This window comes from Schistocerca nitens, chromosome 2, assembly GCF_023898315.1.
Source record: "Schistocerca nitens isolate TAMUIC-IGC-003100 chromosome 2, iqSchNite1.1, whole genome shotgun sequence".
Taxonomy (NCBI): Eukaryota; Metazoa; Arthropoda; class Insecta; order Orthoptera; family Acrididae; genus Schistocerca; species Schistocerca nitens.
Genome location: NC_064615.1, coordinates 1,065,696,417 through 1,065,714,101, shown reverse-complemented (window position 1 = coordinate 1,065,714,101; position 17,685 = coordinate 1,065,696,417). Strand labels below are relative to the sequence as shown.

At 40.5% G+C, this 17,685-nt stretch overlaps 1 protein-coding gene across 5 annotated transcripts in view; it reads right to left on the bottom strand.

Moving 5' to 3' along the window:
• The window catches only part of LOC126237445 (KICSTOR subunit 2-like), a 93,715-nt gene extending 78,792 nt beyond the window's left edge, over positions 1-14,923 (bottom strand). For 2 of the 5 annotated variants that reach the window (XM_049947567.1, XM_049947571.1), the window contains exon 1: positions 14,755-14,923. In XM_049947567.1, coding sequence (XP_049803524.1) covers positions 14,755-14,838 — 84 coding nt within the window. In that variant the 5' untranslated portion in view covers positions 14,839-14,923. Of the gene's footprint in view, positions 1-11,573; positions 11,721-14,754 lie in introns of those variants that run through there. The other 3 variants (XM_049947566.1, XM_049947570.1, XM_049947572.1) reach the window with 3 other exon arrangements.
• Between the last annotated feature and the right edge of the window lie 2,762 nt (positions 14,924-17,685).

Sequence of the window (17,685 nt, the reverse complement as noted above, 5' to 3'; positions counted from 1 at the left end):
ATCCGAAAATCCAGCTGCTGCCCTTCGACGGGCGGGTTGTGTACCATCTGGGGTAAAGTTGACTGCTTGCACAGTTCATGTTTGCTTGTGTTTCATTGGTATGGCCTGTGCGATACCAGGAACAGACAGGACCAGAGTGTGCTGAAGCCTTTGGAAGCAAATTTTTTCAGCCGAGCTCATTGAGCTAACAGACGGTGATCAGAGTACAGGAGATTTTCACTCAGACGTGTCTGGATTTTGTGTTCAGCAGATTAAGTAGCCGTTCAGAATTGTGTTAGTATTTGGTTCACCCCAAGTATTTGATTTCCTCGCTACCACCCATATGTGGGAGGCTTTCTCCTATCCGTCACACGGGATTATTATTATTATTATTATGTCATCAGCAAATCAGATATGGTGTATCTTTCCACCACTGAAGTAGATGTGTATTGTTGTTCGATTCAGTATTTCCATCACGTAGTTGTTGGTTATAATTACGTTACATTGCTGCTAGTAGACATATTTCTCACTTTTTCTTATCAGTTGCTAAATGTTACTCCATCGAAGGAATTATGTGCCCAGCATTGTTGCAATACAGAAGTTCAAATTATCCGATTTCTGTAATTTCATTTCGATACCAGATCGTTCTAATCGGATTCAGCAAGTCAATCTTAATGTGGAAATCCGACTACGGCTCTCATCATACGATAGACTGGGTAAACCACATTCTTAATCGGACTGTTGAATCGGGATGACTTCCCTATGACAGGGCCTGAATTCTTAAATAGTATGGAAAATACTAATACAATGTGCGTATTACAAATACGTTATTTGAATATAAATATATGAAATAACGAGATAACAGTTTATTTACAGGAGCAGAGCCCCATCCATCATAGCAGAGCAGTGCAAGATTGGTTTCAGGGCCAAGAGAGGATGAATGCCGTTTGTTCCACGATCACCGAACATCAACCAGATAGAGAATATGTGGGCAGAGGTAACAAGCTCATTGCCATGTGGATCTACAATGCAAGCGACCTTTAGACGAATATAGAAAACGTGTGATGGGAAGTAAACCATGACGCTACACTATCGACGACTTAATGAAATCAATGCCCCTACGCCTTCGAGAAATCTTACATAAGATGGTCGGTGGGTTGGTTACTAAAAGTAAACTCGTTCACAAAACACATGTGGGCAATTATCTGGTAATCGGTCAAGATTACTTCCTCACAAAGTAATGTGATATGATACCAAAATTTATCTAAGACGCAAAAATTAACTGCAGAGCTTTCATGCACGCAGTAATAGCACACAAGGAAATATTATGTCTTGGAAGCGTATATTTCATTTCCTCTTCTCATATCAACGCCCTTGTTTTAGTATGAAGTGAGAAAATAAACACGAAAAATTAAAGTTCCTGAGAAGCATATAAGTCATTTCCTCTTCTCATATCATAGCTTTTGTTTTAGTATGAAGTAAAAAAATAAACAATTTAGTGTTCTGAAGCATAATATGACACCAGATTCTTATCGTAGGCGCTATCGGAGAAGCAAAAACCCGGGAGCTGTCCATTCGTTTGTCCAACCGTATGTTTCTCTTCATGCATTACTACCGCTCGGAGATTCTTATTTAATGACTTGTGGGTATCAAGTTCTTCACCAGAATAAGCCTTATGTTATCGTGCTAATTACACTATGGAAAAATGCAACAAAGACGAGTTCCCCTAGAGTAGTGAGGATATTTGCACATGTCTGTCTTCAGCAATATCTGCCAACTGCCACAACACTTCACAGAATCCATGCGGCAGGCAACACAACTGTGCGTGCACTTCAGACTTCATTCAGTAAGACGTCAGGAGATTGACGGAAACGTCAAATTAACGTCACTTTCCGAGTCGTATTCAATCCACAATGACGTGTTATTAAGGTAGTTGAGCGTTCTAGCAATTACACTTTGATTATTTACATATGAGTATTCCAATAGCTAAAAGAACCCGTTATTGTGATACCATCGGGAACTCAATTAATGGCGGCCGTGGTGGCCGTGCGGTTCTAGGCGCTTCAGTCCGGAACCGCGTGACTACTATGGTCGCAGGTTCGAGTCCTGCCTCGGGCATGGATGTGTGTGAGGTGCTTAGGTTAGTTAGGTTTAAGTAGTTCTACGTTCTATGGGACTGATGACCTCAGATGTTAAGTCCCATAGTGCTCAGAGCCATTTGCACCATTTGAACTCAATTAATATCGGACTGGAAGAACTTGAGACAATACACGACACTTCTCTTCGCTTTGTGACCTGTTATTATTATTTAGGATTCTTTCTGTCCCAGGCGTAATGCAAATGGAACTTCACCTTCATGAGGCGCTTTCCGCTATTCTTGACAAACATAAGCAACTTGTAATCACTGCGAGTTACAACTTTGTGTTGATAATGGTACAGGTCGTCAGTAGTTTTGGTGGTGTTGTTGTCAAACTGCTTACAATGACCTAAATAAAGATAGTGTGGTGGCGTCGTAGCTTCTCTTTATCTGGTATCAGCTTTAGCGGCCCGCATCTCGTGGTCGTGCGGTAGCGTTCTCGCTTCCCACGCCCGGGTTCCCGGGTTCGATTCCCGGCGGGGTCAGGGATTTTCTCTGCCTCGTGATGGCTGGGTGTTGTGTGCTGTCCTTAGGTTAGTTAGGTTTAAGTAGTTCTAAGTTCTAGGGGACTTATGACCACAGCAGTTGAGTCCCATAGTGCTCAGAGCCATTTGAACCATCAGCTTTAGTAATCCGATTTAACGAACATAGTACTCCATCCACGAGCTGCTAATGATACAGTATGACTACAGAGATCATCATGCGGGTATTACATTAATTCTGCAGTGAATTGCTTAACAAATATTACCCTCAGCTACGCAGCTGGAATGACTCATTACACAGGTACTCTACGTTGGACTTGGTTAAGTGATCAGTTCGCTGCAATCCTGCTTCTACTGTTCTTGTATACTTGTATACTGACCATTCGTTATTTTACTAAATATGCGCAACAATCTGATTCGCATGTATATGACATGGGTTAGCGCCGTGACAAAGCAATGGCTAACGGTTGGATGCGGGTGAAGTCCCGTTACATTGATGGCAAGACAAATGTTCGCAAATCATCTCTATTGTCTCAAAAAACAATTGCATCTTAAATAGCGAAGGACCGACTTCCACACTGTCACAGCGCTTTGAAATACAGCAAGGATGGCAGATGAACATTTGTGTCCGACCGGACTTCGAACCTGGACCTCCTTCTTGCTAGACAAACGCGCTGACCACTGCACTTTTTTTTTTTTTTTTTTTTTTTTTTAAGTTTGAGAAGACTTTCAGCACCAGGTAGGCGGAGGCAAAGAGGACAGGGGTCGAAGATCCGAGGCCTGGCCACAATGCCTCCCCCATTCCTGTCACTGAGTAGCTGCATTAATCCCATGTATTCCATGTTTGTTCCCATATGTGCTTTAAATTGTAGAACAAAATTGAGGTAGTAATTAAGGTAAAATAAATTACAGATTGCCGCCTCCAATGGCGTGCGTTCGTTGTAGAACGTAACTTATAACAGCCAAAAGGGTGACGGGAAAATACATAACAAACATTCATTCAGAAACATATTCACAATTTAAGTTATTATGCACTGGATGCTTATGATGTCTGTAAGGAAGCCACATATTTTTCAACAAATGAAAGAAATTTCGGAGTCGGAGGATTTTTGCCAAATTAGAACAGTTCTGACTTTAGAACCAACGTAAAAGAAGATTCCAGGAATAAAAAAAGTGAAAGGATAGTATTCTGCTTCTAATCAATAAAACTGTCCACATCTTTGTAGCCCTCATAAAGCAATAGACAATAAATTTTGAAACCATTCCAATATATTTGTTATTCTTCTTCAGCTTAAAATGTTCTTCTGCAATATAAAACATGTACTCTTCTAAGTTCGAAGTTTTGTTTGTTAACACGTAAAACACAAACTGTCCCAGAAGCCACGAAAAACTGTTATTCTTTGCGGACGGGTAACATTTCCAGTCGGGTTGTAAAGCTTCAGTTATCGGTATATGACTTCCTGCGGTTCTGTTGATAGTGCTAATTTCTTCCTATTGCAGTTCCAAATTCTGATTCTATTTTCACAAAAGAACATGTGCGCTACAGTTTCTACAAGTCGACATTTGTCGCAGTATGGAGATAGTCTCAATTTCATTTTCCATAATCGTTCCGCTGTGGGTATGGTTTCGTTTACAACGTCGTACCATACGGCACTGACTCTGGTTGGTAGAATTTTATTGTTGATATTTTTCCAGACGTTCATCCAATTTTTAGTAGGTTAATTTACCTGAATTGGGTTGTAAAGTCCATGTCTGTTAATATAATCATAGAGGGTTCTAATGTTGGTTTGTGCTGGTAGAAGTCTTATACAGGTGCAATCACATAGTACTTTCGGACGTAATGTAGGCTGGCATCTAAATGTGCTACATTAACAGGAGCGTTCCTATCCCCAGGTTCTAACGAGAAGAACTGAAGTTTTGTGATGCCTGTCTTAGTGGCATGTATTAGTTTGTTGTTGTTGTTTTTTATCTTATGGGACTTAACTGCTAAGGTCATGAGTCCCTAAGCTTACACACTACTTAACCTAAATTATCCTAGGGACAAACACACACACCCATGCCCGAGGGAGGACTCGAACCTCCGCCGGGACCAGCTGATGTATTAGTTTAAAAGCACGAGTTAGAAGCAGTGCGTCACATCTAGATTTAACGTCTTTAATTCCAAGTCCTCCGTTTTGCCTCTGCAAAGTCACCGTGTTGAAGGATACTTTGACGATATTTTGTTTCCACGTATACCAACACGCTGCAGCTAGTATTTTATGTGCGATGACCTGCGGTATCGGTAAGACTGCTGCGACATGATATATTTTGCCAGGTATGTATGTATGTGTGCATTTATAAACTGAACTTTCTACAGTCGGTCTAACGATCGCATATCATTGTCCTCTAACAAGTCCCCCATGATATTAAGTCTCCGCTCCCAATTGTTCGTAGCCAGGAGCTTGGGATTCACCCTTAACCACAATCCGAGTTGGAGTCTCTCTCCAGTTACATCAGTGCGCACCTATTGCACTATTGTAAGAACTGAGATGCAGTATTTTGGATTTAAAATTTTGTAAATTTGTGGTAAGATCTTACGGGACCAAGCTGCTTAGCTCATCGGCCCCTAACTTAAACTAACTTACGCTATGTACAACACACACACCCATGCCGGAGGGAGGACTGGAACCTCCGACGGTGGGCACTATCAGGACACAGCAGCCAACCTCTCTGCAGCACCTATCTACACACGCTCCTCGTCAGGCGCGAATTCCCATCTTTGCTGCATACCACATGCGCGGTACCTTCGCCCCCCCCCCCCCCACCCCCTCATCAATTATTCGTCGCGCTCGCAGCCACACTGTATTCCCTCGAGGATTCGGACGATGACGTCCGTCTAGCACTGAAAACTTTCGATGACCCGTAGAGACCTGAATAATTATTCAGGATGTTTCAGGAGGAATAGTAAATACTGTAGAAGGCGGTAGTATAGAAAAATTGCAGAAAAAATTCCATGTAGCATGAGTCCAATTTTTATTGACAGGACCCAGTTGTCTACACTTCCTTGAAAATGAGCTTCCACCGTTATTGGAAGAGGTTGCTTTGGCTACAAGAATGCATTTGTTCCTCTAGCATGACGGGGCTCCTGCACATCCCAGTCGTCAGGTGACAAAGTATCCAAGCCTAACATATCCCGGAAGATGGATCAGTAGATATGGGCACTTTTCTTGGCCACCAAAGTCCACGGGCCTTTTCTTTGGATTTTTGCCTGCAGGGATGGTTAAAGGCGAAGTCTACCAAGAAAACGTAAACCCAAGAGCCGATTTGATCGTTCGGATTATGAATAGCGCAGCCCTCATAAAAGAACGCAAAGACATCCTCAGAAGAGCTACACATGGTGTTATCAAGGGAAGTCAAATGTGCATTGAAGATGGTGGGGAAATTTTTGAAAATCAACTTTGAACGTCTTCATTTGCCTTTCCTGTGAGTTTGTTAGCGTTACGTACTAACAGCTGTATCTCTGTACTCAATAAAAAGTGGACGCATTTATTTGGAATTTTTTTATGCAATTCGTCTGTACTACTACCTGCTAAAATATCTACTATTCCGACTGAAACACCCTGAATATGGATATATATGTGTGGTGTCTGTTCTTTCGGACATGTCCGAAAGAAAAGACACTACGAATCCGGGTTCGAACCTGGTCAGACACAAATTTTCATTTGACGCCGTTGTTCTATTTTAACGCCAGAGACAGCTGGGACATCTGTCCTTCGATATTAATTGATTAACAAGGCTATCTATTTCGATTCGTAGTGTCTGTTCTTTCGGAAATCCCGGCGGGGTCAGGGATTTTCTCTGCCTCGTGATGGCTGGGTGTTGTGTGATGTCCTTAGGTTAGTTAGGTTTAAGTAGTTCTAAGTTCCTGGGGGACTGATGACCATAGATGTCAAGTCCCATAGTGCTCAGAGCCATTTGAACCATTTTCTTTCGGAAATGTCCCAAAGAACAGACACACACACACACACACACACACACACACATTTTTATCTTAAGTGCTATTCGGAAAATGTTTGGCAACTCAGTGATAGTGATGGACTGGAGCTGCATCAACCTACTCATTTTATTAGATACAGTTGTAATTTTCTGAAAAATTCCTCTTTAATAAGTGACAGCGACAGTGTCTCTCATCGTTTACTTTGTCAGAAACCTGCTTCTTTCTGCCCTAGCCTATACTATAACAATGAGTGATTGCTCACATTCTTGATACCTCACTGGACGTGCTACTGCAACTGTAGACAGAGATTCAAATCCCACTGGAAAAGTATGTTTCAAGTCAGATGGTTTTGCTCCTCCCCTACTGTCATTGAAAACGATCACAACGAAAGTCAGTATAGGAGTCCTATGAAACCCTTGAGTTCATACTGCAGTGCCGTGCAGACGAAAAAAGTAGTTTTTCACAATTATCAAATCACAGATGGAATTTGTCAGATTCCACTAATTATCTCTGCATTATTAATTGTTGGTTACAGGCGCTTTTCTGCCGCTTATTGTAATTGTTTTTTGAATGTTAGAGCTGGAAGAATAGAATCATCAAATTTTCGCCATATGGAATGTTCGAATTCACCTTAAGTCTTCATGTTTCCGGCAAAGGCAGAATATCCGTCAGAAAAGCTGACAACGAAAAGCCAGGCCATGCCTGTCTTCTGGCGGATGTGCCAATGACAGTGATCTCAATAACAATATTGTACAGCAAAGATACATTTCTAACTCAACCACTAGAGAAGCTCCAAAATTGAGAATCGCGTCTGGTGAATACCCTTTCAAGGTTTAGGTCCGATTAAGACAGTAAAACACAAATAATTGTCACAGTTATTACTTTATGACATTTAGTTTGCACTCATCGCATCGATGTGTTACATGTAATTACACTCTAGCTCCTAAACCTAGTTAAAGAAATGCGAATAAGACTCATTGGCATACAATGAGGATATTGCTGCCCTTGCCACCCGCAGCTCTTGAGACGAAGCTATAGTCACTTCCGAGGTCACTCACAAAACACATCAGCTGGTATCCTTCCTGGCAGTATGACTGAAACTTGGCAACAGCGCAGAATATGTTTGGCAACTCTGTGACGAGTTACTTCCTTGATAGCACAGAACTATCCTGCTAAATTCACTTGATATTATCGTGTCATTTCAATTGAATAATGTGATTTTCTTTTGAAATGTAACATAAAGATGTCAGATAATGCTTTTGAGTCAAGGGAAGTCGTACCACACGGGAAATACAACTACTCTCGTCTCTTTTGTTCCGATTTATCTGCCATAGTGGCTACTGGGCCAATAAGTAAGTCAAAGACACCCCAAATGGTAGCTAGCTTCCAGGTAATGTGCTTGCCTGTCAGATATACCCTGCCTTTGTTCGCCTTTCGAAACTTGCTGAAACCAAAATTATTAATTCTTTTGTAGCAGAGCTACAAGCAGGCAGATACAAACTCAATACGCGAATCGTAAGACAGGAAGGGGAACTCGTCTTTGTTGCATTTTTCCCATAGTGTAATTAGCACGATAACACAAGGCTCATTCTGGTGAAGAACTTGATACCCACAAGTCATTAAATAAGAATCTCCGAGCGGTAGTAATGCATGAAGGGAAACATACGGTTGGACAAAAGAATGGGCAGCTCCCTGCTTTTTGCTTTTCCGATAGCGCCTACGATAATAATCTGGTGTCATATTATGCTTCAGAACACTAAACTGTTTATTTTTTTACTTCATACTAAAACAAAAGCTATAATATGAGAAGAGGAAATGACTTATATGCTTCTCAGGAACTTTAATTTTTCGTGTTTATTTTCTCACTTCATACTAAAACAAGGGCGTTGATATGAGAAGAGGAAATGAAATATACGCTTCCAAGACATAATATTTCCTTGTGTGCTATTACTGCGTGCATGAAAGCTCTGCAGTTAATTTTTGCGTCTTAGATAAATTTTGGTATCATATCACATTACTTTGTGAGGAAGTTCCCATTTTTTTTTAATTCAAATATAATGGACATTTCATCACCGGTGACTAACGACAAGATACCCGTTGCAATTCCTCCATGGCATTTGTGAGTAGAGTCTCACGTTTGTTACTACACTCCTGGAAATGGAAAAAAGAACACATTGACACCGGTGTGTCAGACCCACCATACTTGCTCCGGACACTGCGAGAGGGCTGTACAAGCAATGATCACACGCACGGCACAGCGGACACACCAGGAACCGCGGTGTTGGCCGTCGAATGGCGCTAGCTGCGCAGCATTTGTGCACCGCCGCCGTCAGTGTCAGCCAGTTTGCCGTGGCATACGGAGCTCTATCGCAGTCTTTAACACTGGTAGCATGCCGCGACAGCGTGGACGTGAACCGTATGTGCAGTTGACGGACTTTGAGCGAGGGCGTATAGTGGGCATGCGGGAGGCCGGGTGGACGTACCGCCGAATTGCTCAACACGTGGGGCGTGAGGTCTCCACAGTACATCGATGTTGTCGCCAGTGGTCGGCGGAAGGTGCACGTGCCCGTCGACCTGGGACCGGACCGCAGCGACGCACGGATGCACGCCAAGACCGTAGGATCCTACGCAGTGCCGTAGGGGACCGCACCGCCACTTCCCAGCAAATTAGGGACACTGTTGCTCCTGGGGTAGCGGCGAGGACCATTCGCAACCGTCTCCATGAAGCTGGGCTACGGTCCCGCACACCGTTAGGCCGTCTTCCGCTCACGCCCCAACATCGTGCAGCCCGCCTCCAGTGGTGTCGCGACAGGCGTGAATGGAGGGACGAATGGAGACGTGTCGTCTTCAGCGATGAGAGTCGCTTCTGCCTTGGTGCCAATGATGGTCGTATGCGTGTTTGGCGCCGTGCAGGTGAGCGCCACAATCAGGACTGCATACGACCGAGGCACACAGGGCCAACACCCGGCATCATGGTGTGGGGAGCGATCTCCTACACTGGCCGTACACCACTGGTGATCGTCGAGGGGACACTGAATAGTGCACGGTACATCCAAACCGTCATCGAACCCATCGTTCTACCATTCCTAGACCGGCAAGGGAACTTGCTGTTCCAACAGGACAATGCACGTCCGCATGTATCCCGTGCCACCCAACGTGCTCTAGAAGGTGTAAGTCAACTACCCTGGCCAGCAAGATCTCCGGATCTGTCCCCCATTGAGCATGTTTGGGACTGGATGAAGCGTCGTCTCACGCGGTCTGCACGTCCAGCACGAACGCTGATCCAACTGAGGCGCCAGGTGGAAATGGCATGGCAAGCCGTTCCACAGGACTACATCCAGCATCTCTACGATCGTCTCCATGGGAGAATAGCAGCCTGCATTGCTGCATTACTTAAAGTAGTAAAGGAGTTTTGCTATTTAGGGAGTAAAATAACCGATGATGGTCGAAGTAGAGAGGATATAAAATGTAGACTGGCAATGGCAAGGAAAGCGTTTCTCAAGAAGAGAAACTTGTTAACATCGAGTATAGATTTAAGTGTCAGGAAGTCGTTTCCAAAAGTATTTGTATGGAGTGTAGCCATGTATGGAAGTGAAACATGGACGATAACTAGTTTGGACAAAAAGAGAATAGAAGCCGCCCAGTTTGGGAACTCATGGAATAGAAGCTTTTGAAATGTGGTGCTACAGAAGAATGCTGAAGATAAGGTGGGTAGATCACATAACTAATGAGGAGGTATTGAATAGGATTGGGGAGAAGAGAAGTTTGTGGCACAACTTGACTAGAAGAAGGGATCGGTTGGTAGGACATGTTTTGAGGCATCAAGGGATCACAAATTTAGCATTGGAGGGCAGCGTGGAGGGTAAAAATCGTAGAGGGAGACCAAGAGACGAATACACTAAGCAGATTCAGAAGGATGTAGGTTGCAGTAGGTACTGGGAGATGAAGAAGCTTGCACAGGATAGAGTAGCATGGACAGCTGCATCAAACCAGTCTCAGGACTGAAGACCACAACAACAACAACCTGAAAGTGTGCCACTCTTCACTGATTTTGCCCACAACACAAAATCTGACTTCAAGAGTTCGCTTGTCAACAGTTAGCCAGCAACTGGTTGTTTCTGCAGTCATGAAAAAAATTAGGCTTGTCCACTGTGTATGCCTACAAACAGTGTACATGCACCCCAATAACATTGTTGGTTTCAACAATAAAAAAATAAGCTCAGATACTTTTTGAACAGCTCGTATAGAACTTTTGAATCAGATAATGTAGCAGTGTAAAATTGTAAAAAAATTACATCTCCTCTACAGTTTCTCGATATAGGCAATATTAATGATAACATGCACCACCTACATTACTTTGCAATTTTCTTAAACTCTGTCCCTTTTTAACAAAAAAAGAACATGCAATTACTTTGATTTACACATGTCATACACTAATGACTTCCTGGGTATTTTTCCAGTAAAGTTAAAGATGTAAAAAAAAAAAAGTGTTGGAATGTAGTACATTTGTAACGATAGCACTGTACACGGGCAAACAATGGAAAATCCAGGATAGAGTAATGATAATAATGTAAGAATAGACTGCTTCTCACCATATAGAGGAGATGTTGAGTTGCAGACAGACACAATAGAATGACAGCTACACATTTGAGCTTTTCAGCCAAATGGCCTTCTTCTAAAGTAGAAAACACACACATATTCATGCAAGCACAACTTGCACATGCATGAGCACTGTCTCTGGACACCAAATCCAGCCTCGGAGCCCACACACAGTGATCAGGACCATGTGAGTTGTGCTCGCAAGAACATGTGTTTGTGTGTGTGTGTCCTCTATTTTAGAAGAAGGCCTTTTGGCTGAAATCTCAAATGTATAGCAGTCTTTCTGTTGTGCTTGTCTGCGACTAATATCTCTTCTATATGGTGAATAGAGATCTTTATTAATGATATGTACATTGCATTTTACTTGTCATTAATAGATATCCTTAACAAAAATACTTACATCTTTGCGTAGGAAGCCTTTATTTTTTGTTACAAAAAACCCTAAATCAACATAGGAACGTTCAGCAAGTGCTACCTGAGACAAATGTGTTAGCAGCATTCCCCATGGTCCTGTTAGCCCAAGTCGCGAAATCTCTCGTTCTTTTTCCTGTATCAAAGAATACAAATGGTTGAGGAAAATGCATGAAAAAGAAGATCATAAAGAAATATTGAAAACACATGAAATTATGAGAACAGACTTATAGTGAATAACAAATCAAAGAAACAAGAAGTTTATATTTGCAGAACTATTCCCTTTAAGGGTAATGACAGGGCACAAACAATGTGAACAGCTTAATTACATAAACTGTCATCACAGATATAGGTTGATCATTTCCAATGCTGTTAAGTGAGATTATGAATGACATAAATACTACTCCAGTTTATTCCCTGAAGAAACAAGATGTAGGATTGTAAATATCTCATGAAGCCCAGATTACATAAAACAGTTAACTGTGGGAAAGATACTAAAATTATATGTAGACCAGTGAACTCAAAGTTATACAAGAATTACAGGTATGATCTGTAATTCCACCATACAATGACATCATGGCTTTGTTTTCAAGCTCGGCTACACTTTGAAACTTTGGAAGTGATACTGAAAGTGATAAACTCTTCCTTTATTACTGTCATTGGTGGTTATCAACCCATTTAATGCTGTGTCTTATCATTTGGCAATAACTTCTAGTACATGAGAAATCCATACAGGAACATGCCTCAAACTATTATCACTAGAATGTAATATCAATAGACTTTCGTAGTGACACATCATATTGCAAGTAAAATGACTTGAAACATGACAGTCCAAGAAATTCTGCAAAGTACTACTTTATATTGAAACCAGTGAAAAACTGAAACTAACCAACCATCAAGGTCTATAAAACGTGTGTTATCTAATATGGATCTGTATGTATATTTTTTTACAAAATTAGAAAAAAAGCTTGCTTTTTGTGTGAATGATGAATTCACAGTTACACTCCACTGCACTCACAACCATGCAAAGAGAAACAGACCAAGAGGCTGAGTACCCATGGACAATTTTTACTGTCTGTGGGTTCTCAGGCTGTAGGCTTTTTTTCCCTCATAACATGATTCCTGAGGACAGTTCATGTACTAGAGATAGCCTATTGTCAAGTAACAAATACTAAAATCATTCAATGGCGTTTTCCACTTTTCCTCGTGCTATTCCACAACTGATTTTTTCCAGAGCAGAATCTCAGGGTAAGTTGTAACAAAACAATTCATAATATTTCTTTCCATCACTGAAAAATTCACTTCCTCATAGAAACTTTCAGAACTCTCTAAGTTTTACGGAATTTCATGAGATATCCCTGACTGTGTCAAACGGGTGTACAAGAGCATGAAAAGTGGCATTCACTTCGAAGCTGTCCTATCCAACAAGTTAACACTGCTCTGCATCAGGTGTGGGGGTGCTGCAACAGCTGTTGTTCATCATAGTCATGGACACTATTCCATGAGGTCTTCTTCTGCACTGATGATGTCATGATTGTTGCATTCGTAAGACTAACATTACAGCAACAAGTATAGGCATCACATGATTGTGATCATGTTGGACTCTGATTATCACAAAACAGGCTACTTGGAATCAAGTTTCTGATTACGGAATACTCCAAACTGAAAGGTGATGTCTAAGGAAGATATACATATTAGTGGCATTTAGGAAGTGTGGCAGTGATATCAGTGGCAAATCAGTGAGAATCAAGGTAATCTAGCTGCTAGGTGAGAGCTTACCAAAGTCCCAACACATTTGAAACCTGAGAAACATAAGAGAGACATCCATCCTGAACTCTGGATGGCACAAATGTTGGATAACAGCAGCAGCCACTGAATGACATACCTATACTAGGAAATGTGTATGTCCCCAGGTGATTGTCTCCAACAATATAATATGGCAACAATCTTGCATAGCTCTCATTAGACAGAAAAATACGAAAAGACAGCTTCCCAGATGTGGACAGGTCCTGCAAGCATCTTGTCCTCCAAAGTCCAAAACTCCATACACAATGGAAAGCAATGAGCAGTAGTTGTGTCGACAATCTAAGTTCAAACTGGAAGAGTAGCTAAGCCATGCCCCTGGAATGTAACACTGACTAAAGTGTAAAAAGTTTTGAGATTCATCTACTACTTGAATTTTACGTAACCTTTTCCAAAATAGCTGTCACAATACATCTACTATTCAACAGTAAATAGTGAAAAGACTGAATCTACAAACGATACTTGAATTACTGTTCTGTATTTAACTGGTTTCAGTTATACATAAAATATCAATATTGGGTCAAGGAACATAAATTGAAGCAACATTAAAATGTTATCGAATGAATAAACATAGCGGCACGGTAGTTTAAAAATCTTCAATGGTCACTTATGGATGACATCACTGATTTTGGTTACATCTGACGGACACTTTACCCATCTGCCTAGTAGGACTATTCTTATTTACCCTGTGGACGAATCTCTACTTGTAATATCTGGAAGTAATAGGAAAAAAATTTAAGTGCTATTGAAAGTTTATGCTGGTGTGATATTGGTGGCCGGAAAGTACTCTTAAACATGATATCTGTCATCTGGTCTACTACATATTTTCAATGTCACACCAAACGAATTATAATAATAACATACTTTAGTCTTCTATCGTGTAACTTCCGTCTAAGAAAGGAAAGAGCAAAGGGTCTAAAAGTTTCAAAACAAGAGGATGGGGATGTTATTACGATTAGCGAATGATAATGAAACTAACGAATCTCCGAGATGCAGGTTTTCTACGATTTATATTTCTGCCTCTCATAACAATTCTCCATATACATATCTGTAAAGTTTTTACGTGTCAACATCACGTTCCCAACACTTCAGCACAACAATTCGTACTAAAATGACGCTTTTTGGAGAGATCTTCCATGCAGTGTAACACTGAAACATTGTTTTCTCACAGAAATCATATTTGCAACCCCTATAATTACAAATTTTTGAACCAAATATTAATAACATTAAATCAGACGTATAGAATCACAAAGCCGAACATATCGTTTTGTCATAGGGACCCACAGACGGGGAAAATATTTTGCGCAACAAAATCGTCTGATCTGTACGTTTGTTTGCTAGAGTCTTAAAGCGAAGATAATGCCCACCGCTAGCTCCCTGGCCTTTTCAAAATTAAGCTGCGACACATTATTAAAAAAGTCATTTAAGAACTCTTCCTGGTGGTCTGTCATCGCGGAAAAAATATCACACACATGCACATCTACACATCCATAACAATAAACACAACATTGACACTTGGTTCAAGTAAACACAATCAGTGAAATTTAGGCACAGATACTCCTCCCCCTAGCATAGTCAACTGACGGTTTATTAAGCATTTGGACGAAACCTATGTATTTTATAATACACATTTCCATCAGCAATACGTATTACACACAATTTTCGCACAACTAATAGAGGCTTACTTCGATATCATATGGTGCCGTTTACTATTATTTGTAATCCATATTTAAGCATTAAAAATACAATCGACATCATCCTTTGCGTTCATACACAATACAAGTACATCCATATCGTTAAAGATACTTAAGATCATTATTGTCCACACAATTGTCCAACATGCTACACATGAAATGTACAATATATTCACATGTATAAATTTATTATAGATTAAAATATATTGGTACATAAGATCAGCTTTAGGAGAAAATTTTGATCTATTAAATTGTATAAAATGCTTTTTTTCTACAAGCCATTTCTTGTCGCGTTTTTAAACATAGCCTGTGACACATTGTGTGCCTGTACTGCAACATGTTAATAGTTTTACCCCCTACATATATATATAACTATCGTGAGTTTGCTTATATCTAGCGATTGGGATGTCGATCTGCTGTTTTAGGCGTATGTTATACTGACGGACAGATCGACATAGTTTTTGAAAGTGTTAGTTTTCTTTCATACATATATTAGAAACTTAGAATGAAGAGGGATATAACTGTTGGTATCTTTACTTTTTTAAAATGTGATCTGGAGAGTCATTATTTCTGACTCCACAGGTGCTTTCCTTTGTCACATGAGAACTTTTTTTTCTTAGGGGAATTCCCCCTTATCAACAGCATTTGTCAAGCTGATGCAGTAGTTTAATTATAACACAAAAATTTAGTTTATAACATGCTCACTTAAGCTGTGTTTACACTAGCAAGTCGCTTGCAAAAGTTATTGAGCAAAGTTATTGCTAGCCGCTTGCAGCTGTGTTTACACATCAGTGCAAGAATTAAGCAAGATTCTTCTGCAAGTTCTTTAGCAAGAAACTTGCGTCAACAACTTGCTGATACTGTTTACATATGCTTTCAGTACCACTACGAGTGTCAGCAGAAGTGTAAAATGACAAGTAGGCGGGTGAGATAAGCTGCAGCTCTTGTAATTGTAATGCAAAACGTGAAAAAGAAACAGAGAAGTATTTGGGTTAGAGAGTAGATAATGAGAAGATCGCAAAATGGTGCCTGTAATAACCTTTTTCAAGAACTTAGTATCGAGAGCATGGATACTTTTGAAAACTTTTGCAGAATGTCCTCAAATGATCTGGAGTATTTGTTGATGTTAATAGCGTCCGTCATTCAAAACGAGACACAATCTTCGGTACTGCTATTTCAACAAAGGAACGTTTGCTAGTCACTCTATGATTTATAGCTACCGGTGAGCTACGAATAAAATAGGAATTTCATTTATTTATGTGAAACATACAACCAAAAAAAGTTTGAATTTTGAAATCTTTTCTTTGTAGGAGACTCATGCAGTTGTTTCATATTGCCGTCAGCACGATTTCTCTGGTCGTACCTGATGTATGTAGAGCCATTTTTAACGTCTTGAAAAGGGAAAATTATTTGAAGGTATGTGAAAACATAACAATGAAATTAAATTTTTATTGAAATAAAATGCATTTTACAGAATGATATGCTTATAAATTTTTTTTTCTAATGCTCATAAAATGGAAAGTGAGAAGCTAGGTAAATAGAACATGTAATAATTACACATCGTATTTTGCTAGACTCCTAAAACAACAAGCGAGTGGATGCAGGTGGCAAAGGGGTTGTGTCTTCAAGTTATGCTACGTTCTATGTACTTCTTTTATAGATGTGTCGAATATCGACGAGATTTCACTTAATGCGCTCATCTTCTTCACTCTATCCATAAGGTCTCAGTTATGCACGTTCCGTATTTCGGGGTAGCTCTGAATGGCTTCAATAAAATGTTCTGTATCCTGCTTCATCCATTCCCGTTCCTCTGTCATTTTCTGAAATTTGTTTGCATATAATACGTAAGATGGTTGCATAAAATTAAGTCACCACATTAAGTAAAATGTTAAATATAGGTGTTATGCAGATGACATACTTACTATAACTTGCGCTACCTACTTGCAGGAAATAGAATTAAATCCTAAAAGCTGCAAGTTACTTGCAGAAACTTCTTGCGTAGTGTTCACAGTGGAAGCGGAAAACGTGCAGCAAGTCACTTCAGCAATAAATTGCTACTGTCGCAAGTCAACTTGGCGATAAGTTTACATTCGCAAATCGCGCGGCAAGTTCCTCCGCGCAAGTAAATTGCTGCAATAACTTGCTAGTTTAAACCGAGCATTAGTACAGACATAACCGGCGTGACTCTTCGATATAAATTTTCAATCAAGATATATCCGAAGAAGTTTCGAGGAAGCTCAGTCATTGGCACCATCTTTAATGCATAAGCTAAAGAGAATATTTACTGTTTTTCGATGATTAATACACAATTCACTGATTTCGAACCATTTACTGGCTGCTCTGAGACGATCCCCAGTTTCCTGCTTCAGTGTTCCTAAGTCTTTCCCAAAGGACAAAAGTTGTATTATCTGGTTAGAGTGTGGATTTACACAACATAATACTGGGCAAGAAATTTACATGTATTATGAACAATAAGTGAACCCTGTGGAATGCCCTGCGTCATATCCAAGAAATTTGACCTCATGTAGTTGAACTGTACAGTCTTTATTCTGTCACTCGGATATTATCTCATCACAGATAGTTCTGAACCACTAAAATCATAGT